Consider the following 24,995-nt stretch of genomic DNA (forward strand, 5'->3'; position numbering starts at 1 on the left):
TTGAAATATTGGCCAAACGCAAGCATATGCTTTCTTAGGCCTCATTTATTTTTATTAAGATTAAGATGTTTATATCTAAATAATAAGATGTGCATTAAGATTTAGATGTTTGAATTTGAATACATATCTGAATATTACGATGTTATATTAAGATTTGAACACTAAATAAATACGACTGTTTGTTTTTTCAATATCTGAATGCACAAAACTTGCCTTTATTTTAAATTAATAAGTATATATTTTTTTTTAAAAAGTACTCCTATTAAATTTATATAATACTATATCAATAAAATATTTTTAAAAAGTTATATGGTGGTTGGTGATAGTGGTGGTTGTGCATAGTGTTGGCCAATGACGGTGTTGCAGATAGTACCTAATGGTGATGGTTGCTGATAGTAGTGGTTGATGGTGGTTGTTGCTGATGGCGGCTAATAGTTTTTGCGGATCATAATAGCTAATAGTGATGGTAAATGATAACAGTGGTTAGCGCTATATAGTGACAGATGATGGTGATTGTCGGTACTAATTGGTTGTCGTTGGCGGTGATAATTGTAAATGGTGGCTAGTGGTAGTGACCGTTGATTATCGTGATTGGCAGCGGTGGTGCTTAGCTGAGGATAGTGGTTGGTGGTAGTTGATAATGGTAATAGTCGACCATGTTAGTTGATAATGATGGGCGATGGCGATGTGAGTGAACGGATGGTATTGACGAACTGCCTTCTTTGTATAAATCTTTAAATAAACATTTTAATGATATTAAAACTTTGTTACAGACTTAATCATTCATCTCTATTCAGTCCCATTAAGTGATTGTAATATAAAAAAACACACATAGTGATTAAGATATTTATTATTAAGATTTAGACCTAAAAAATAATCGGACTTAATGGCTGAGATTTGAATGATTAAGATAAGTCCTTTATTAAGTGCACACGGATTTGGATGTTAGATTTGTCATTTTATTAGATTTTAGAATTTGACAGTATGAATCGAATTATGGATATGAGTGTTGGGATACGACCAATAAATATATAAGAATAACGTATATGCCAATTAGGGGTTGTTTGGTTCAAGAGATTAAGTGGGTTATACCCAATTTAAATTTTGTAATTATATTTATTCCATGTTTCTTTTTGATGAAATTAAATCAATGAACAACCGGCAAATTTATTCCATGTTTGGATGGAGGTATTAGCTAAAACCATAATTTTTATATCGGAGTCTTGGTATAACTTATTCCATATAGAAGATGAGATAAGTTATCCAAGTCATAATCATAATTTTAGTCCTAAGATTATATTCTTGGATAATCTCAGTTTTAAATCAAACATCCCCTTTAGTTATTTAAGATTGTTCAGAAAGAACTTATTTTTCGATAAACAAAGTGATTGAAATGCACACACATTTAATAAGTTAAATAAATAATTACATAATTATAAATTGATACAAGTATAGTATCACTCCTTTGTTCCAATTTATGAGTCATAAGTTACTTGCAATGGAGTTTAAGAAGGAAGGAAATTTTTTATCTTAAGGATGCTATAACATTTGTGTAGTTAAAGAACTTTTTAAATTTATGATTTTAAACATGTCATAAGATTAATACGGTTATAAAACTATCCACAAAAAGTAAAATGAAAAGTCTGAAGTTAATAGTTTCCATATTTAAAAGTGTCAATTCTTTTTAGCACGTACTAAGAAGTAAAGTGTCACAAAAATTGAAACAGAAAAGGTAACATTGTTTAATCTCGCGATTTGGGAATATGGGTGTTAATATACAATAAAAAATCATACATATGTTCCGACAATTAATTAAAGTTATTAAGTTAAAGGTGGTGGGAGTTGCTCCCGTGGGGGACAACATGAAGGAGGCGAGACTGAGATAGTTCGGGCATGTGAAGAGTAGATGCATGGATGCCCCAGTGAGGAGGTGTGAGAGTTGACTACAGTGGGCATGAGGAGAGGTAGAGGTAGGCTGAAGAAGTATTGAAGAGAGGTGATTAGACAGGACATGACACATCTGTAGCTTACCGAGGAAATGACCCTAAATAGGAGGATATGGCGGTCGAGGATAAGGGCACATGGTTAGTAGGCAGTCGAATATTGTCTAGTTTCCCTTATCAAGTATTATTATTATTACGCTCCTACTATGTTATTCTTCGATTTTATTATTACCTGTTCCTTTGCTTCGATTTTATTATTACCTGTTCCTTTGTTTCGATTATTGTATTATTTGTTGGTGCTACTGTTTTCTTTTTCATTATTTTCAGCATGGTTTCTTCACTACTATATTTCCTTTCTATACTTGAGTTTAATATGCTTTACTTGAACTGAGGGTCTATTGGAAACAACCTCTCTATCTTCGCAAGGTAGGGCTGAGGTTGCATACACACCACACTTCTCATACCTCACTTGTGGGATTACACTGGGTATGCTGCTGTTGTTGTTAAGTTAAAGGTGGTACAATTAAATTATTTATGCACACCTTTTATCATAAGTTATATAATAGGAGTAACAAAATGTTTCAATACTTTAACTGAATACATATATATGACGCGAGTTAAGATTTTGAGTTTATAGATTTTGGGTTCTAAAATAGATAGCTTACAGGGTTCTTGATAACAATGCACAGATTAAGTAAATTTTTAAATACATATATAACATCTGAGCCAAAGTTATAGGATTCTCCAACCCTGTAAACAAACTTGTAGCTCCTCTCCTGCTTGACATAAACCGTAAAACAAACCTAATACCCAATCAACCTGTACTTCTTGGCATGGGTATAGTCAAAACACTCAAATTAGGTTGGCCGAATCTTCGTGTCAAATCAACACGCCTGCAACAAAAAATTTGAGGAATCCAAACAACAGACCTCTTAAGATAAAGCATATTTGAGGAATTACAGCCAAACAGACCCGCATTCTGCAAATACACTCTGCTGATGCACAGACATTAGGTAGTGACGGGTAGTTTTCGCATGTCTTGGTTTCAGGTTGGTCACCGCCGGGTTGCATCACGTTAGTGTCAAAACGTCAATAGAACACACAAAAAGAAGGAACCAGACAACTTGTAAGACTTTAAATTAGAGAATTGACGTAGAATTAAAGGACTGGTAAAACTCTGAATTACTTAGACACCATAAACACCATGACTTCTGATTATAACCTCTAATTTACATAGTGATTTAGATGACAGCATTACATAAAGTTTTCGAGACGCTTCACCAGTATCTGTTTATTTATCCTTACACAACTTTTCAGTGTTTCAAACATACCAGGAGACCACATACAAGAGAAGATTACATAATAGTACTCCCTAGTTAGATGCAGCAGATATAACCTCGGCAGGACATATCCCGCGCCTAGAGGAGTGGCTGCTCTGCTATATTTTGGCAAGGCTGTTATTTATCTTGAGCTTCTATCTGATATGTGATGCCTTCATCATGTCTAGACTCTAGAGAAATTCAGGGTCTCTCTCTGTTGTCCACAATCCATATGGTTGGTGCAATGATATTTAAATTCATTGCCATCTCATTTGCTTCTTTGTTCTTCATGGTATCTATCTGTAAACATACTAGTCATTCACACAGATCACTCTAATATATGTTTAGCGGAACTGCAGCTTTATCACCAACACTTACCTCATCCTCCAGAACTTTGTTTTCTTCTATCAGCTGCTTTTCCTGCAGATAAAGAGTTTCCAGTCAAGTCTAGCACGTTGACAATGTAACACCATAAACCCGTGTTAAGAAAATGCTAATACACGGGACACAACTATTGCATAAACTTCAGTTGATAAAATAGGATCCCTTGAAAATTTTATAAAGCTAGCAGCAGGATGCCAATCTGCTAGTGAACTTGAGGAGGAAAACTAACTCCGTGATTTTCTCAATTCCGTACCGAGTCCCACATCAAGAGGTTGCATTAATGCAGTTGTCAGGGAAAACAATCAGCAGCCTAGAATAGGGAGTTCCGTAGACAATCATATGAGAGCAAATCGTTTTTCCTTGTCCAGATGATCAAGATGATCAAGTATCTGGTTAAGATTAAGATTAAGATTAAGACGTCTGAATCTGAATGCACATCTGAATGATTAAGATGTTGTTTCTAGATCTGAACACTGAATGATTATGACTGTTTGTTTTCATCATCTGAATATGCATAATGTATTTATTTAAACATAATAAACACAAAAAAAAAAAGTAACTACATATTAGAAAATAAATACAAATTTAATAAAATAAAAATATTATTTGATAAAAAAATGAAAATTTTATGTTTGATAGTAATGATGGAGATGCTTTGTAGTGGTAATGGGTAGGGATTTTGGGGGTGTAGGTGGTGGGATGGGTCGAGAGGTAGGGTGAGGGGTGGGTGGTGGTGAAAGGTGTAGTTGGGGGAAAGATAGGAGGAGGGTAGGGGTAGGGTGGAGGTGGTGAATGGGGTGGGTATTGGATGGTGGTGGTGGTGGTGGTGGTGGGTGGGTTGGGGGTGGGGATAGGTGGGTAGTAGTGGGGGGGATGGGTGGTGGGTAGGTGGGGTAGGGGGATGGGTTGTGAGGTGGGGTAGGTGGTGGTGAGCGACCCATTCGTCTCTCTCAGATGTGATGTGGCGTGGCTGATGGTTTTCGACGATTCATCCTCCTCTGTCTCTCTCTCTCAGATCTGGTGTGGCTGGTGGTCACCACAGCTCCGGCAATCGATCAAAAACCCTAATGTCGTCGTCGTCATCCTCGCCAGTTCCGGCAAGCACTTCTGCTCCGGCATTGACTGGTCGCAGGTTCTGTTGTATATGGGTGTATATGAAGCTAAAGATTTGGGGTTGGTGGTGTTGAAGTTACTTTTTGTATAATAGTGTATATGGGAGTTGGTGGTATTGAAGTTATTTTTTATAGAACACTCTCCTCGTTTTAATTTATGTGAATCTGTTTGACTGTGCACGACATTTAAGAAAGAGTGAAGACTTTTGAAACTTGTGGTTCAAAATAAATCTTGAATATTTGTGTGGCTGTAAATCATTTCATAAAGTGAATTTGTTTTCAAATTAGGAAAGAGGTCATTCATTTTAGCACGGACTAAAAAGGAAATAGGTTCACATAAATTGAAACAGAGAGTAGTATATATGAGTGTATATAGATTATTATATTGTATATGGGTGTATATGAATATATGAGTTATAATATTGTATAATATTATATATGGGTGTATATGGGTGTTTATGTACATAATCGTATAAATATGTATACACCTTCAAACACCTATATACATAATGTACTTATCTTTTGTATATAAGTGTATTATACTGTATAAAAGTATTTTTGGGTTAAAGCTTTGCAATGTAAGTTTTGGGCTATGTTTTTTTCCAACGTAAGTGAGCAAATTGTATTATGAAATTTCCCTTGTTTAATCTCAGCATCCGAGAATGAATGTTAAGAATGCAGAGTAAGGATTTTAAATTTATAAATCCTAGATTTTACAAAAAATAGCTTTTAACGTTCTTGATAAAAATTCTTCACATCAAGTGAATGTAAATACTAGCTCTGAACAAAATGTAAGGTCTGCCAAACCCCTATAGACAGACTTAAAGCTCTACCGTAAAATCAAACCAAATACTGGATCAACCAATACTCCTTGACATACATATCACTGAAGTTAAGGTTGGCCAAACCCTATACAAATCTCACACCCAAATCATGTCAGGTCAATACGATTGCAACAAAATATTTGAAGAATCCAAATATAGCTTCTCAAGATAAACCATAAATTAGAACTTTAGCAGACCATAAATTAGGACTCTAGCATACAGACCTGCGTTCTGCAAAATACATTCTGCTGATGCAGACATTAGGTAGTGACATGCAACTTTTCCATGTCTTGGTTTCCAGGTTGGCCACCACTCGGGTTGGCATCACCCTAGTGTCAAGACGTCAATAAAACACACAAAAAGAAGATACCAGAGAACTTGTAAATGACCTAGAATTAGAGAACTGGCAAAACTTTGAATTACTTGTACACCACAAACGCCATGGCTTCTTAGATAACCTCTAATTTATGCGGAGTCATTTAGATTACAGCAGTACATACAGTTTTCGAGACGCTGCACCAGTATCTCTTTATTTATCCTTACACAACATTTCAGTGTTTCAGCCATACCAGCAGACACCAATACAAGAGAAGACTACATAGTAGTAGTTCCTAGTAAGATGCAGCAGAGATATAACCTCGGCATGACATATCCGACGCCTTGAGGAGTAGCTGCTATGCTATATTTTGGGAAGGCGGTTATTTATCTTGAGCTTCTATCTGATACGTGATGCCTTCAGCTGTCTAGACTCTAGAGAAAATTCAGGGTCTCCCTCTGTCGTCCACAATCCATACGGGTTGGTGGAATGTCATTTAAATTCACTGCTTTCTCATTTGTTTCTTTGTTCTTGATGGTACCTATCTGTAAACATACTAGTCATTCATACAGATACTAAAAGTCCGCACAGATCACACTAATAATGTTTAGCGGAACTGCAGCTTTATCAGCAACACTTACCTCATCCTCCAGAACTTTGTTTTCTTCTATCAGCTGCTTTTCCTGCAGATAAATAGTTTCCAGTTAAATCTAGCACGCTAAATGTAATAACAATCTAACACCATAAACCCGTGTTAGGAAAATGCTAATACATGGGACGCTAATATTGCATAAACTTCAGTTGATAAAATAGGACCCCTTGAAAATTTTACAAAACTAACAGCAGGCTGCCAATCTGCTAGTGAATTTGAAGAGGCTATAACTAAGTCCATGATTTGCAAAATTCCATACCACGTCCCGCGTCAAGAGGTGCATGAATGCAGCTGTCGGGTAAAACACTCAGCCTAGAGTAGGGAGTTTGGTAGAAATTCAAATGCTAGAAAGCCCTTTATCCATGTCCAGCTGATCAAGTATCTGGCTCAGTTCATTTCCAGAAAAGTTAAAACACTCGGCTGAAGCAGTTTTTGACAGCAAGATGGCACCTCGCCATAGCACAAAGTAGAACTTAAAAAAATTGCTTACTTTTTCTATTGGAGTGGTCTGGACTCAAGAATATCATTCTATTTGCCTAGTCTAGCAGTGAGGCTCATCTCTGGACCTCGGAAAGTCCAAAACTTTCATGTGGATTTCTTTGAGAAAGGACAATGGTATGCAATACTACTCCTTACTCGACACTAAGAATGAGTACAGCATTTAAGATACCATCCGAAAATTCAGAGAAAAGCTTTTACAGCTCCTGGCTCTAGAAGATGAAGTTGCAGGTTTTCATTTTACACTGATGAAAGTGAATATTAGCTTTGCCTATGTTGATAGACATTGAACAGAGAGTTGAGAATCAGGGAATAAAAGTGACAAGGACGCCATGACTTCCATTGATTCAATGATGGGAGACAGGTCATACCAAGTATAGGGGGAGTACTTGATGAATTTTAAGGTCTCCAGCTATTTCTGCAATGAGAATGATAACCTCTTCAACTCATCATATGTTCAACTTATCTTTACATTTCAATGTTCTAACATATCCCCTCAATCCGTTTATAGGCTCTTGACATCAGAAATATACATGAAGGAAGAAGCAGCTATGCCATATTTACCAAGTGCATCAACTAATGAGAGTGGTCAGGAAGCAGTTCTGAAAAGGCGCCCGCATACTATTAGAGAAATTAAACAGATGTCTCATGGAAAATGGAGACCTACCTTGTCATGAAGATTCTTAATTGATTCAATCAACAAGTGTGTCTGCAAAAAACAAAACTAGTTAACTGTGCTCATACTGCACCAAAGAAAAAGTAGGGAATTACAGCAATCAAAACAGTCAAAAAATGCAGATTCAAAAAAAAAAAAAAAAAAAAAAGAAGGCAAAAGATAAAACTAGCATGAATGGATGTAAGATTGATAAAAATGATCACACCACTACGGGATTCTTTGTAGGGTTGAAATGTCTTAGAAACACAACTGATGTAGCGCTGTGGCGACAAGACTATTTCAGCTTTAGGCACCACTTATTTAAAGCTCTAAGCCATAAAAAGGCAAGTTGTTCTGATCTAACAGCTGGAGCAAGTCTGCATAGTGTAAAGGTACAGAGGAATGTGGAAAATCCAACCTTTCTGAATCTGGTTTGTGTCAGAGCAGACTCGACTTGGTTTTCCAAATGGACAAGATCAGTAATGCTGAGATCATCGACATCAGGCTCCTCGATTTGCCTGTCAAATTGAGGATCAGATACCATGCTTTCCAAGGAAAATTCAAAGAAAAGAGCACCAAAAGGTCAGTACTTCTCTAACGCCTGTAGCAGTTCTTCCATTGGCATGAAACTTGCATATTTTGATTCCTGTTCCCACAAAATGATAATAGAGTCTCAGCAAACTGCATTTGTATATAATTACTCCATGCATCCTGGACAACTCAAAAATGGACTGATTATCGCTATTACTATTACTTGCATGATGTATGTGAGTGAACAACTGTCGTGCCACTTTCCTGGTTTTGACGATTTACAACCCATGTTTAGAACAACGCATTCCAGAAGAACAAAAGCAATATATATTGTATATGATTCATTTATGATGTAAAATGACCATCCTTAATTACTAGATACTAAACTGGAGCTTCTAACCATAGCGGGACAAAAGCTAAGAACGTCAGATACCTTCACATATAGATTTAGTGTCCTAGGATCTACTCACAATAGTTAAAGATGCATTATAGGACACAAAGTCACCTGCAAAGATGTGTATCAACACATTTTCTTTTGAGTAACCACAAAACTATATAAACATTAATAATTTGACATGGTACATGCATTTGTATCATCTTAGCAGCCAAGGAGTTGCTTTCAAGTTACCGAAGAACTATAAAAACATTAGTCATTTACTTATTATACAGTACCTCTGTCAAGAGATAAAGAGGACAGGTGGAGTCAACCAGACATATACCTCTGTGTCATTGACTTCTGCAGAGACCTTATCTTCTGCTTTCATGTGGTTGTTATACCGGTGGATAATTCCTGTCAGACTGAAATGCATATATCATTTGTCATCAGTGTGTGAAGCAATCAATTACAAACAGGAAATGGTCTCCACAATATAAATTTCATACTTGAGGAAGGAAGAATAATCTGTGTAGTTCAAAAACATAATGCATCAGACAAATTCTCAACAAATTTATTGTTTCTCTTAAATTTCAATCTTGCATTAGGGACTGCCCTATCAAAACACAATTTCATTGGACATAGAGTTGGACTATTACAACCACTACGAGTCAACACTAGAAAAGCAGGAAGTGTTGGAAACAACTTGAACAATGATAACTCAGTTAGCCGTAAAAACAACTATAGCTACTTTCCAATTTCAAAAAGTTGTTTGAAAAAATTGAAGGGTCTTCGCTAATTAATAAGAAAATGAATAAATAAGAAAAGCTATAGATCAAACTAATTGGGCAAGAGAGGGACATAACGGTAGGATCCAGACACACCAACTTGGCCAAAACCATCTGTTACCTTTCAATAACTGGGGGAGTTAGACTCTACAATGGGAGAGTCTAGATGGTGACCAAAGAGATCTAACAATCGATTATCAATCAATCAAATACAGCTCAATGAAAATAAGTTGAGAAGATTATGTGAATCCTCTACATTCACTCAGCTCTATTGGGCTCCATTTCATTAAGATACCAGATGGGGTTTGCCAAAAGCTCACCTCTATCATTTAGAGTTAATTAGTTAGTTGGAATGAGTCAAACAAATCCTCATTGACCATGCTGCTAATATTTGAAGATCTAGGATTCCAATATCTGAAGAATGAAACCATTAACAAGTCTAATCTCAACTACTTGGCACCATTTAAATGGATCCTTTACTTCCATTGTATGATATTCTTAACTAGGTCTCTATTGATTCGAGAGATTTAGAACCCTCTTGACATAATCTCCATATTTTTATAATTTTTACTTGTCTTAAACGCACTCTCTATCGCTGTTATCATTTCTAATATTGACCACACAACAACAACACACCCAGTGTAATCCTACAAGGGGATCTGGGAAGGGTAGTGTGTACACAGACCTTAACCCTACCTTGGGAGGTAGATTGGCCAAAAATTTGTACTATGACATATTCAGCATTAGATTCATATCTTGGAGTTTCCACAACACATATGTTTGGCCTAATCAGGATTAGATTCACATTTTTTGAATTTGTTAAAATTATTAGATAAAAGTCCAACATGTCACCCGCGTTTCTCCAGTTTAATTGGTGGGAAGTTGATAACTCAATCATCTGCTTGATTAAAGTTCATGTCTCATCCTAAATACAGAAAGGTAAAAAGTAGGACCACTGCCTTCCGCTTCCCAAATCCAAAACGAGGATGTGGATAAGCATTTGTTAAATCATTAGACAAAAGTTCAACATATGCTTTTAGAGCTACTCGGTTAGCTACGGCACCTGGCGCATTACCCCAAGGATGTCCTAAAGTTCCTCCACCGAACTGTAGTACGGAATCATCCCCAAAGATCTCGGTCAGAGCAGGCATATGCCAAACGTGAATACCTCCTGAAGCCACGGGTAGAACACCTGGTAAAGAGACCCAATCTTGAGTGAAATAAATACCGCGACTTCGATCTTGTTCAACAAGATCATCACGCAGTAAATCAACAAAGCCTAGAGTTATGTCTCTTTCACCTTCAAGTTTGCCTACTACGGTACCAGAGTGAATATGATCTCCACCAGACATACGTAACGCTTTTGCTAATACCCGGAAGTGGATACCATGATTCTTCTGTCTATCAATAACCGCATGCATTGCACGGTGGATGTGAAGAAGTAGACCATTATCTCGGCAATAATGAACCAAGCTAGTATTTGCGGTGAATTCCCCCGTTAAGTAGTCATGCATTACGATCGGAACCCCCAATTCTCTAGCAAATACGGCTCTTTTGATCATTTCTTCGCATGTACCTGCAGTAGCATTCAAGTAATGCCCTTTGATTTCACCTGTTGTTAAATCATTAGACAAAAGTTCAACATGTCACCCGCCTTCTCCATTCTAAATATGGATAAGAAAACCTTGAAAACCCCTAAAGACCGTTTCAGTGAATTTGAACATGCGTTCTGGTGATCTCCGTCCATGCTCTCCTGGAACCAGTAGTTTTTTATGAAGTGGCCAAAACTTCATCTCTTAACAGTTGAATAACCTTAGCTTAGAAGTGTCACTGGTTGCTTTGGTACTCTTGCTGTGTAAGGTGACCAACAGAAAAAAAAGCAAAATTCCCACCTAATAACAACCTGATATATGATCAACAACGACGACGTGCCCATTGTATTCCCACAAGTTGGGTCTGGGGAACTGATATATGATCCATATGAGATAGAGATCCTGAAAATGAATAAGCAAGCAAATAACCAAAAGCCCTATAGAATCACTAGAAGCATACGCTTGTATGAAGATAAGCAATAGCTGTATTGATATGACATTAGAAGATCACAGTTTACAGGAAGCATAGCCCATATCAACTGCGTACATAAAGTTTTTTTTTTTTTTTGGGTAAGGTTAATGTAATCTGCGTACATAGTTAAATATGGTGATGCTTTTCAAAGCTTCTTTGTGGTCTCCAGGATCCCCAGGTAGCTTAGCATGACTAGTTTCACTTGGAACAAGAATAAACAGACGTAAAATGATACCAATACTCTTGGAACGGAAAAGAAATATGCTCGGCAACCTATTAACCCTCTGCCCTGATACTCGACCTCCACACCCTCCTATCAAGGGTCATGTTAGTCTAAGAAGATAACCCAAAGTTTGGTTTTCTATCGAAGCCACCGAACTATACTAGTTGGCTATTTGAGCATGATAATCCAAAGGTTGGTTTCCTATCAATTGAAGGGTCTGTTCTTATGGGGAAAAAAGAAGCCTCACCTTTGTATCAGACAACATGAGTGAAAACAGGGTAAGAAATGCTAATGAAAAAACACACCATGAGATCCTTTGAGAGAACTAGGAGGTGGAACTGTATTTTGGAAGTGAATCCAAAGGGTTGTAATCAGTCACTAGGTAAAGGATGGAATCAGAAATAAAACCCACGGTTAAAGTTAAGTTTGAACGATTGCGAGGCACCATTCTTACTTCTTCCCAGAAAAGAGTCTTCACTCCATTTTGAAAGCTCTTTCAAATAGCATGAGCGTTTAAAGTATTCAATTCGAGCACCCAATGGTGTGACCTAGTGGTAAATGAAGTGGATTGATCCAAACCTCAACAAAGACAAAAAACATTAAATTATTTCTTCCCATTTGTCCTACTAGCCTTGGTGCACAGAATTATCTGGTACATGTTACTGGTGGGATGTGGCAGGTGTCAGCGCAATTAATCGAAGTGCGCGCAAGCTGGCCAGAACACCACAGTTATCAAGAGAAAAAAAAAAAAGTCTTCAGTTCGACAAAAGCATTAGATTCTTTTTATTTTTATTTTGACTTCTTTCAAAGGCAAATGAATAAGAAGGCCGCATATGTTCTTGAAGAAGATGTGGAGAGTGAGACGGCTGCAAAGGTCCATGAAAACTGAACAAAAACGCATGCGCATCAACATTGGTATCGTGTGATCTATGCATTCCAAATCATCTAATCAAGGTTAAGGCTCACCGAATATTGCTATTGATCGACACTTGTGACCTACCTATTTCACACTACCTCTATTAATTCACATCACCTAATCAAAGATAATGACTAATTGGCATTTTTATCGGTGAAACCCACACCAAAATGCCAAGACTTGTTGGATTCTGAGTGCAAAATGAAATTAAAGACATGTTTACTTGGACCAACTAGGCAAGTGGAAAAGAAAAAGTTCATATAGGTACTCAACCGAAAAAAAAGAAAGTAAAAACACAATTATATAATGAGATAAGCCAAAACACAATATAATGAAATATTCGAGCTAAAAATTATATCTATCAAGTTCATAAACTATTTTAAATTTCAAATTCAAATGTAAACTTTAAGTGACGGCGTTTGCCTAGAACTCGTTTTCTAACTTTTCATTCCAATTTAGTTATCAATTGTCTCCAACTAAAATTTGGAAATTTCTACTTTGTTACTCATACTCAGAGACACATCCATCAATAAAGGTCTCTTTACATAAATACATAGAACTAATCGACAATGAGTGACTTCTTAGCGTCGTAATGCCTGCACTACACCAACACCTACGCAAAGCAAAACACTAAACTTGGGTTGTACCACGTCCAAAGGATCAAGTATGTCTCGAACACTCATATTAGAATAACCTAGCTAGTTGAGCGATTCTGTTATGGGAATAAGCAAAATACCTTTAATATTCCTACTAAAATACTTATCGTTTTTGAGAAAGATATGTACTACATTATACTACTAATACATCTTATTTTAAAAGGCTAAGTTACAGAAAGTAACTCTAATGGTCAAAGAAAGCACCTTATTGGATGCTGAGTACTTCACATTATAGATGAGAAAAAAATCCAAACTTTATATCCCTGATATATCTAGGCTATCTTTTTTTATAATTGTAGTATCCAGACCAGCTTGAGCGCACCTCATGGTTCTCAACCCACTTCATTGACCACTAGACCACACCCTTGGATGCATATCCAAGCTATTTTTCTATATAGCTATGGCCACAAACCTAAGGGAATTTTTTAACATTACTTTACACAACACATTAATCTCAAATTGTTAAAAATTTGCACAACTCTAGTATTGGCTCAAAGAATAATCATTATTCTCTTCTAAAAGCTTAGCTAATGATTTTCTTTTCCAAGACATTACTATCGTCTACAACATTCACCCAATCGAATTCGATATGATCGTAGCTGTGAGATTAAGCAAAGATATCTAATCCTTTAATTACAAATAGGAAAATACCTCTCATAATGAGTTGGATTACGTCATTTCTTGTTTTCAACTAACTAGATGAGTTGAAAGAGCTAGATACCTCAGAATGAGAAGGATAACTGCATTTCTTGTTTTCAAGAGACTAGATGAGTTGTCATCATAAGAAAATCTTTGTAAGAAATTGTTGAGCATGTAACATGCTTCTATACCACAAATTTTCTTAACATCATTGAATATACTCTTTTCATTAAGAAGAAATTTATTTTCCTTTTGATTGGACATGCATTTAGTTGTATCCAAGACTATGATCAAGCATCTCTTACTCTATATGCCTATACCACTTTTAGAGAACTCATAGCCTGTTTGCCCAAGCATCCAAAATATGCTCATGTTGAGAAGTATTTTAGAAAAAGTACTTTTGGAGAGCAGCGGTAAGCTTTTGTCAATATTACAACACTACTTTCAGCTTGACCAATGTTCAAAACGTGCTTCGGGGCACTTACTTTTCCCCCAAAAGCTTGACCAAACCCCTCAATTTTCTAAAATAAGCACATTTTGACGGGAAAAAAAAAACACATTTGGCTTCATAGATGCTTGGCCAACATGCTATCAAACAACACCAGTTTATCATTTCGAAATTGTTGTTCATTGGTTTATGAAACATCTTCGGAAGAGGATTTTAGAAACTTCCGAGATTCCTCCTAAATACCCTACTTTTTCTTTACAAGATACACCAATTTGAAAACAATTTTTTTATCTTCTGGAAAACACCTTTTACCGCTACTCCAAAGCTCTTACTCCACTCCCCCCCCCCCCCCCCCGCCCTCCAAAAGCTTGGCTAACCCAATTTTCTAAAATAAGCACATTTTGAAGGGGAAAAAACACATTTCGCTGCCTAGAAGCTTGGCCGAACATGTTATCAATCAAAGACGGTTTACCATTTCAAAATCGTTGTTTATTGGATTTTGAAACATTTTCAAAATGGGATTTTAGAAACTTTTGAGATTCCTCCTAAATAGCCTACCTTTTTCTTTACAAGATACACCAATTTGAACAATCTTTTTATCTACTGGAAAACAACTTGGAAAACAACTTCTACTACTGCTACTCAAAAGCTCTTACTTTTCCACCCAAAAGCTTGGCCAAACCCCTCAATTTTCTAAAATAAGCACATTTTTAAAAGCTTGGCTAAACATGCTATCAATCCTTTTGAAATTTGTTTATTGGATTTTGAAATATCTTCGGAAGGAAGTTTTAGAAACTTTTGAGATTCCTCCTAAATAGCCTACTTTTTTCTTTACAAGATATACCATTTAGAAAAGTATGGAACAAACACCTATAGAAAGGAAAGACATTAAAAACAACAATAATGGGAAGAGCAGCTAATATCCCAACAATAAGGTCTTCAAACATATCTTTGAAGGTAGATACCCTTGTAAAATCCTTGTCACCAAAGTTAGGTTCCTTTACTCTAAATTTTAAGCTAAGAGCATTGATATGCATCTACTGTAGCAAAAAAAGTTCACAAACTATAAAAACTAACAATGTCATTATATCTTGAGAAATGATTGATAACCGAAATTTAGATAAAATTTGTTTTGCAGAATTTTTGAATGTCACTACATATGCTTAATTTTAAAGTTGATGTTTACTTGAGTTTGTTTAAGCAAACCTTGTGAAGTGTTTTTTTTTTCAAATTTTATGGTTTAGAGGTGTGTTTCCAAATTTGCACCCAAGCGTGTGGTCTAGTGGTCAATGAAGTTAGAGTAGAACCATGAGGTCCCAGGTCAATGAAGTGAGAGCCATGAGGTCTCATGTTTAAATCACATAGGCAAGAACACTAGGTGATTTCTTCTCATCTAGCTCAACCTTATAGGGTCAAGTTATCCTATACCTGTGCTGGTAGGAAGTGCAATACCTAGTGGAATAAAAGAGGTCCACGCCAACTGGACTAGATACCACCGTCATAAAAAAAGGTATACTTCCAATTTTAAATGTTCCAACCGAACATCAAATTTCAAACTTCAAAGCAACTCCAACATTATAGTTTGGAATATGTTGGAGAAGCCACATATAGTCAAGGACCAACGCTCCAGTCAAAAGTTCAAGGAAAAAAAAGATCAGGAATATAGTGCAATGTGGTCCCCATTTGTCACTAAGAACATTCACCGGAAAATATTAAAACACGATGTTTGCTTTGTGCAAATTTCTGGAGCACCTATGAAATTACGAGATAAGCTGAATTTGTAGATACATACCTTTGTTTAGGTTTCTATTTATTTTATAGACACCACTCACCCAAGAGGTGGTTCCTGCTTTACACAACAAATAAATTATAAAAAAAGAACATTGAAGTTGAAAAGTATAATATAGTGAAATAGCACTACAAATACTACCTTATCTTACATGGAAAGAAAATACTACAATTAATTATAAAGCATTTAAACTACCAGAACAATTACAAGTAAATGACTGCAAGTTTATGTATCCAATCGGTGACTTGATACATTTGTTGTTCACATTTGAATTCGAATTTACATAAAGAATCAAGAGTTTGGCCATCTTAAATACACTGAATGTCTTTGCAATTGGAAACTTAACATAGGAAGTGAACCATATCATCCAAAACTATTCATGATTGAGTAGCCTCCAATCCATTCTTGGTTTTATAAAAAAAGTAACAATTCATGTGCAATATCTACAAAAGGGGGAGGGGATCAAAGTATCTAAAATTACAAGAGAACAACAATCATAAAATAATCTGATATCAATAGAAACTTAAACACATAGTGAGATATCTTAAGCATATAATTAAGTAATCATAAAACATGAGCCCCTAAAACATAAGATTAACGTATAAGACAACATAAGATTACTTGATATCTTTTGCAATAGTTCTTGGTCATCATAATGAAGGAATGACAACTAAGATCTTTATAGTGTGAGCACACGATAAAGTCCTAAGGTTTCTTCTTCTTCTAAAGCAAGAAAAAAAAATAAGGCGGGGTGGGAAGGAGGGGGGGGGGGTTGACAATGACCTTCCTTGGCAACCTTTTCTTGCACTTCTAAGTTTACCCTTTAAGTGTATGTACATGGTCAAACAATGATGCCCATTAATGTTAGGAGTTGTTCCAATTTTTCAATTAAATAACCGTACATGGTAAAATAATAAAACCACAAAAAAAGGCTATTTCAAGTTTCCTGTCCAAATCAATAATATTTACATCAACTATGAAAATATTTTATTAAGTTATATGACACCTATATTGCTGCAAAATCACAATAACTCATTTCTGTTTACATATCTCTCATGCTAGCATCAATTGATACGGGGGAACAACCAAAAAGAAGACATGTTAGAAGCTGTATAATATGTGATTTATATCTTGTACGATTTCAGGGGATACACAATGTACACCAGTCAATGGGATGGATATTTGGCTCTACCGAACATATAAGGAAATTCGAAGTGACATTCTATGGATGTCAAGACATGGACAAGTTTTGAAACCCTAGAAGGAAATGTCGACACAACGACTTCAATGAATATCTTCAGTTGCTAAATCGAACAACAAGATTAAAGGTCCCACTTGATCACAAGTACTTGTTACCTTGTAAAGGAGAGTTCATTAAAAATCAAAACACATTAATTCGTCGATATATATTTTTGGAGACACTTTCAAATAAGTGTTTGTTAAATTGGCCTACCAGTTCAACTTCGAACTTGAAATGTGAAATTTGAAGTTTGGAAAACAAATCTTATGAATTTTTCAAATTTTCACTTACAAAACTTCAACTGTGTTTTCATATGCAAATACCACTTCAACTTTCAAACATCCTTCTTCAAGTTAACTCCAAATACTACTTCTATTCTCAAGTATTCAATTATTGCATGTCCAAACCCCTACTTAGACAACTAAGAAACTCTCCGAGTCAACTACAAAGGGTTCTTTTTATAGTTATCGAAACTCGAGTTATCTGAATAATGGATAGAGGGGTGATAGAGGGGTGAAGATAACCCCTACTTAGATAACTTAGAATGTCTCACCCAGGGACAATAATGTAATAACTAACAAGATGGAAAACAAACTATCTTGTTTGGCTATGGTTCTTAAACAACGTGGCAACTAACTGATTTTTACTAGGACAAGAAACAAAAGTTGTTATGTGCCCGATTATAGTGGCTTTTACGATTGGCGAAATCATATGAGAAAGAAAAAGAAGCAGTGACTAAACCAATCGAGGAGAGCAAGGTAAGTGACTAGTTAGACTACTGATAAATGATAGATGATTGATGAATCGAGCTAAATGAATAATATGAACTTCAACCCACAACTCTCAATATATAAGAAATCTAGTCACTAATCCTAAAAGAAAATTGTAGCTTCTTCACCGTCTAGTTTCTAAAGGATCAAACAATGTCATGGTAAGATCCAGTTTGACCACAATAGAATCCATCACAGTCACACACACTTTAATAAGACATGTTCGAAGAAACACTTAAAATGATTCTGTCTGCATCAGTTCAGATTATTTTGATATACTACCGAGTATACATGAAAACTATGATTTGAACATGTTCTAAATATTCATGTTCTAAATATTCATTGCAAGTTTAAAAGTATATTTTGATTCCTGAATATATAAGAGTATACTTGAAATAGTCATTGCACGTTTAAAAGTATGTTTTGATTCCTAAATACATATATGTAACTATGACACAAATGTAACCAGTCAAGTAAAAAGTTGCGGAGGACGCTGAGATGGATGTGTGGCTATTGGATTAGGAGAGATAAGATTAGATATGAGGACATCCGGATAAAGTGGGAGTGGACTCTATGTGGGATAAGATCAGGGAAGCGAGACTGAAATGGTTCGGGCATGTGAAAAGGAGATGCACGGATGCCCCAGTGCGAAGGTGCACAAGGGATGCAGAAGCGAGACTGAGATTGTTCGGGCATGTGAAGAGGAGATGTACAGATGCCTCAGTGCGAACGTATAGAGATTGGCGGGTTAAGAGGTAGGCTGAGAGGTATTGCAGAGAGGTGATAAGACAGGACATAGCGCAGCTGCAATTTATCGAAGATATGATTAGGGTATTAGGTTCGGAGGTAGTTTAAGTGTTGTTTCGCTTATCATTTGATACTACTTGTCAATTATAGTATTACTCTTGTTTCTTGCCATTCGATTTCGGTTATTATTTATTGTTTCTTGTACCTCGATATTGGCTTGTTTTGTTGTAGTTATTTTCCTTTTCGACCTGTAGTGAAATGCTTTGAACTGCTTTTTCTTGAGCTGAGAGTCTACCGGAAATGACGTCTCTACATTGAGAAGGTAGGGGTAAGGTACACTACCTTGAGAAGTATGTTGTTGCTCTTGTTGTACGACACAAATGACACAAAAGTATGATAAAAATAATTTAGAGAGAAGCTCAGCAGAAGCCAAGCGATTTAAAGATAGTGTCACTCGCTCATGGAGGACAAGTAAAGACAGAGATCTTTCTAAAGAAAATTATGATGAGATGAAACTAGTGAAAAGCAATACTAAGGTTGCATAGTCTCCAAAAAGAAAATGATAAAAATAATTTAGAGAGAAGCTCAGCAGAAGCCAAGCGATTTAAAGATAGTGTCAGTCGCTCATGGAGGACAAGTAAAGACAGAGATCTTTCTAAAGAAAATTATGATGAGATGAAACTAGTAAAAAGCAATACTAAGGTGGCATAGTCTCCAAAAAGAAAACTACGGTAAGATGAAACTAGTAAATTGTAGCTATCTTCGTTGAATATAATGTAACTCAGAGACATAGAATATGCGTTCCTTAGTCATATGAAACTATGTAACCGATTCGAGACAAAAAGAAAGAAACGAAAGGATTCATTTTGCAGTTTTCAATATGATCTTTAACAAAATCATTATTTCTAAATGTATTCTCAAGAAGCTATTAGTCCCTAACGAATGTGCGTATGTTTTATCAATTGCAAAGTCCAGCAAGTGGACTTATTTGTTACTTTCATATTCAAATTTAGTAATTGTCCTTGAACTAGAGGATTGAGAGTGATCTGCAAATGAGTTTGCATCCTTGCGAGCGCCATATTTACTTTGCCAAAAATTGAGTCCATTTCTCTAGAAATTAGTTGGTTCAATTAATGAGGTCCAAGGCTGCCAAGTGCCAATGACCCATAAGCTTAATGTCTATGATTTCACAGATCGATGGCTTGACTGAATTTGTTTGTGTGCATGTAGCGCAACACCTTAATAAGTGCGAGACTAAGAAGCCACGTGAATAAGTCTCTCCATCCTAATATACTCCCTTTAGAGTTTCCGTCTAAAACCAAGCAAGCAAGAAAGCTGCCTTATCTTTCGTTGTACCATATGATGAGGATTAGTTCAATGCACAAGAAATTAAATATTTGAGAGAATTTACAGCAGAGGCAACATCAAACAAGTGACCAACCCCTAGAAGGAGAGGGACTCCATCAGGTATTTAGATCGAGAGAAGGAACCCAAACAAGACTAAAAACATTTATTAGCCGAATTAATTAATTAAATTAAAGCACAAGCTAGGGAAGAGCTTGGATTTTACCTTCCCGGTTAGAAGAGATAGTTTCAATTGGACTAAGAGAAAGTATACTTCATCAACTTTGTGCAAGAAGAATCTTGAACCCATCTTGGGTTGGGAGAATCATAATAGGTTTGAAAAAAGACCCAATGAACTAGGTTGGACAACTAATGAAATCAATGTGGTATTATTTGAGGATAAAACATAAATCACCTAGGTTGATGCGACACTTAGAGTTGTGAAGACTGGATCATGCCCCTCAAGAGCCTTTGCCACTGACCTTGTTCTCTGTTAGTGTTGACGTGATGCTAAGCCTAATTATTCTCCCGGTGGAAACATCCCCTAAAGTCGGTAGGCATCACGAGGCTCATCATGTTGCAGGGCAAGTCTTCTAAGGCCATCTTGGAATCCTCCAAAACTTGCTAGCTTTATGGAGCTAGTCGGTTGTCCTCCGACTGACTAAACCTGAAAATTGCAGCCTTTATAATGTCCGTAACTGTCTCGAATCATCTAAACTCTAATTGTAATCTTTGAAGTCTCCTTAACTTCCTCAAATTTTCTAAACTCTCACTGTAATCTTTGAAGCGTCCTGAGATGCCTCAAATCTTTTAAATTATCATGGTGTTCTATAAACCTCCATTCCTTCAAGAGCACTCCATAATATGGTATTGTCTTGATCCCTTTACGCATACTCCATTATGCCCCCAAATATATCCTAAAACTCTCATGATACCAAGAATTTCGTGCTCGTGCGCTACCATGCCCGTGCACACCTCACCATGCTCGGACACCCATGTCTTGACATGCTTCATCCCTTCCTTAAACCAAACATTGTGCTAAAATTCACCACTATCGACATTCCTCCATAAAATAAGGTTCACTCTCCTAGACATAGTATGGAGCCTTCACTAGGAACTTGCATTGCATATCTTTTCCTGCATGCATATTGAGTGTTAGTGCATCACTCGACCTTAGTTTCGCGCTTGTGCTGATAACTACTACACATCCTCGTCCCAAGTTATCATAAGTTTGAATGATCCTTTAAAAATGTGTCAATGCTTTCAACCAAGTTAGTCTGATAGCATCATCGTTTGTCCCGCAATCATCATAAGTCGACCTATCACTATCGCCCCGTGGATTGTCATTGTCATCAGTTATGGCCTTGCCTTTGTTGTGATCTTCCTCCCCAATAGCATGATTACCTTCATCATTGGACCACACGTGTCCCTTTTGTAATCCATCAAAGGCTCCAAGCATTATCACTTCATCTATGTTGGACACTTGGAGTACGTCATAGCTCATGCTTGCCAAATTATGGAAGCCATTTTCAAAATGAAATTGGATAATCCTCCTCCAACATGCTAACAATTTGGAGCATTAGTATATGAATTCCCTAATTTACTTCACAGAGTGTCATCTGTTTAATTTGAAGTAGTCTCTTTTGTGTTTGAAATAGGATATCCTCCTCGAACATGCTAACAATTCGAAGCATTAGTATAGGAATTCCTGACTGTCACCTATTTCATTTGAAGCAGTCTTTTTTGTGTCTCAGAAACAATTTTCATAGGTAATTGCCTCAGTATCATCGATAACTACAATTATTGATGAAAATGAAGCAGTCTTTTTTGTGTCTCAGAAACAATTTTCATAGGTAATTGCCTCAGTATCATCGATACCTACAATTATTGATGGATCATAGGCTTTTCTCCATGTCTACATACTTTCGTCTCCACCAAAGCATAGCAATATGATGTACGGTACGACTCCACCGCAATAATCAGCTCAAGGTATTGTCCCCATAGGATGTTGTCCACCTTTTGTGACTCCCTTGCGCTTGCGAACTCCTTGGGTTTGTGATCTTGCAATTGGACTTTCATGTGACAACCAAATCATTTGTAGCCCCGAGACTAGCCTTCGAGCTCTTCTTTGATGTATCAAGTTGTGCATGCATGTGCGACAATAACAAGCATCATCTTAGCCTCCAGTTAGTGCATGCGCCCATTGCACAACCAAATTCACATTAAGAATCTCATTCGTGTTAACCTTTGAGGTCATAGATCCCCTCAAACGCGTGAGAACACCATGGTCATAGATCCCCTCAAACGCGTGAGAACACCATGGTCATAGATCCCCTCAAACGTGTGAGAAAACCATGGTTAGGATATTCCGGTGTGTCTAGTTAGTTGGCCCCCTCTTTCCCGTGTAAATAGCTATTGGCAATGTATATGCTCTTGATAAGATTTCTCCACACAAAGCAACCTCCCCTTCCCTCGCTTAACACGAGCTCCTCATTTTTTGTCATCTTGGTGAACTTCCTCACGCCCATATACGAAGACGACAAATTCTTCCAGACTTCCAAGATATCTCACCACGAGTGCACTATACTCTCTTAGTACCTGTGCTCTCTCTCTCATAACAATTTCAATCTATGCTTCTTGTAGCCTTTAGTTTTGCACTTTAAGCCTTATAACCATGCTCTGAAATCATACTTGGTCGCCAACCTAATCGTTTACCTATGTAATACAACACTTAGCCGAACTACCGTTCTAATGATGCAATGTTCAACCTTGCACAATGGTGTCTCAACCTTTACCAAGCCTCAATACTTCGCTAAGTATGCCTAAAAATGGCACGAAGCATTAACAAAATGGTTCCATTTTTTAACTAGCCAACAACGATAAGGATACAAAAACAACACAATGAGAAACCAGACAAATGAGAAAGATGCACACTAATTTATTACATAAAAGTTATGAACAATGATAAGGTTGTAAGTATAACATCCCTTAATTTTTTTATAACTCTGGTGTCTAGGCAAGCTCTATATTGCTAGGGCTCTACAAAAATGTCAAACGCGTGTGTGCCAAATCCTCCAAACTTTTGGAGAATCCGACATGGGTGCGACATCTTCTTTGAAAAGTCCGAGTAACATAGGATAGGCTTGCGCACCGACTGATTTGATAGGGTCCCTGCTACCTCGTACTAGCAATCTCTTACTAGCATTGGTACCGGATAACTCATTCCACCAAAGCCTAGACAGACGTGAAAAAATCACCTAATATTTTTGCCTCCACTGGTACGAACCAGAGACCTAATAGTTCTCAACTCATTTCATTGACCACTGGGTCACACCCTAGGGCGCTCACATCTCTTTTTTATAAGGTCCCAAGGAGTGCTCAAGAACACACATAAAAGTCGCGTGAAGTTAGAAGGCAGCGGACAACCCTGTTTGCTAAGGGAAATTCCTCCTACACTCTTCTTGAATCTTCCACAACTTGCTAGCCCTGCGTAGCTTTTGTTCGATGTCCTTAGATCGCCATATATTTCAAAGTCTCCAATAATGCCTTGGCAATTCAAGAGTCTCATTGTGATCCATCAAACCTTTAGATCACCATAGAATTAAGGCTATACTCAATAATCCTTCTAGAGAAACATAATGTATCTATTGTATTTGGCCCCTTACAAATGCTCCGTTATGCTCCAACTAATTTGCTAGACTGCCCAAGACCCTCATGTTCATGGGCTAGTGCATGCCTACCCATGCTAGGATACTTGTCCATTCATGCACCATACCATCGTTACGCGGCATGCCTATGCAAGCTCCCACTACATGTGGGTGTCTTGCCCCTGCATATGCCTCGACATTATCGAGCCACATTCCACACTCACGTTGAAAGCCTTGCTTGTGCTTCATGCCTTCGCATGTGCTTTAACACGTGCTCCAATGCTTGGTCGCAACCCCTTGCGTGTATTTTGTGCCTCTTGCGACTTCCTTACATAGTGTATGCTTCGTAGTCACACATCTTGTTGTGCTAAAACTATCATGTATACATGACATGCCTCCACGCCAAGGCGTCTCGCAATCCATTCCTTTTGCATAGCCTAGTCTTTGGCCACTTTGCAACCCTTGTGGCATACAAGAAACTGTTATGATTGGAGGAATGTGATCCAGTGTTGGATAAGTTAATCGTTTACACAATTGAGTGATCGATATATACAAGGTGGCTAATATGAGTACATATACGAGATCTCAAGAACCAAGAAGTCTTCTTTCCTCTTCTATTTATCAAATGGATGGACGAGCAGAGGAATTTGTTCTTCCTATGCAGTCAAGTGTTGGGTCATGTGAAGGTCGCCTAATAAGGTGAACACAAATGTAGAGGGTGTTTGGATCGACATATTTTAAGTGTTTTTTGGCTTTTAAGCTTTTTTCTACTTTTTATGGTGTTTAGGAAAGATAAAAAAAGCTTTAAGCACTTATTTTTAGGCAAAAAAGATACAAAATAAGTCAAAAGCCAAAAGCTGGGTATTCTCGGCTTTTAGCTTTTAGCTTATAAACTATTTTTAAACAGTCAATGCAAACACTGTCATACTTTCAGAGTGCAATCATGACATATATACTCTATATGTATGAATTCAATTTTTGTACAGACAAATAACCCTTATTACTTTGTTACTATGGTGTATTCACACATCACATGCATCATGTCATTCAGTATTGCATCTTTTTCTATTGTCTCTTTAGAAGCAGTTGACTTCACTTACCAACATTATCTTTGACT

General features: G+C 36.9%; 1 protein-coding gene and 1 long non-coding RNA gene across 2 annotated transcripts in view; one reads left to right on the forward strand and one right to left on the reverse strand.

Annotated features, from left to right (window-relative positions):
• Positions 1–5,977: 5,977 nt before the first annotated feature.
• The window catches only part of LOC132067305 (agamous-like MADS-box protein AGL27), a 28,743-nt gene continuing 9,725 nt past the window's right edge, over positions 5,978–24,995 (reverse strand). The window contains exons 2-7 of the mRNA XM_059460504.1: positions 8,954–9,032; positions 8,294–8,349; positions 8,122–8,221; positions 7,716–7,757; positions 6,540–6,581; positions 5,978–6,443 (exon numbers count right to left, since the gene is read on the reverse strand). Coding sequence (XP_059316487.1) covers positions 6,333–6,443; positions 6,540–6,581; positions 7,716–7,757; positions 8,122–8,221; positions 8,294–8,349; positions 8,954–9,032 — 430 coding nt within the window. The 3' untranslated portion in view covers positions 5,978–6,332. The remainder of the gene's footprint in view (positions 6,444–6,539; positions 6,582–7,715; positions 7,758–8,121; positions 8,222–8,293; positions 8,350–8,953; positions 9,033–24,995) is intronic.
• On the forward strand, positions 10,752–11,259 carry LOC132067306 (uncharacterized). Its single transcript, XR_009417119.1, has 2 exons — positions 10,752–10,880; positions 11,199–11,259. It is a non-coding gene; the product is annotated as an uncharacterized LOC132067306 (long non-coding RNA).

The sequence above is a fragment of the Lycium ferocissimum genome, chromosome 8, assembly GCF_029784015.1.
Source record: "Lycium ferocissimum isolate CSIRO_LF1 chromosome 8, AGI_CSIRO_Lferr_CH_V1, whole genome shotgun sequence".
In the NCBI taxonomy this organism is placed as follows: domain Eukaryota; kingdom Viridiplantae; phylum Streptophyta; class Magnoliopsida; order Solanales; family Solanaceae; genus Lycium; species Lycium ferocissimum.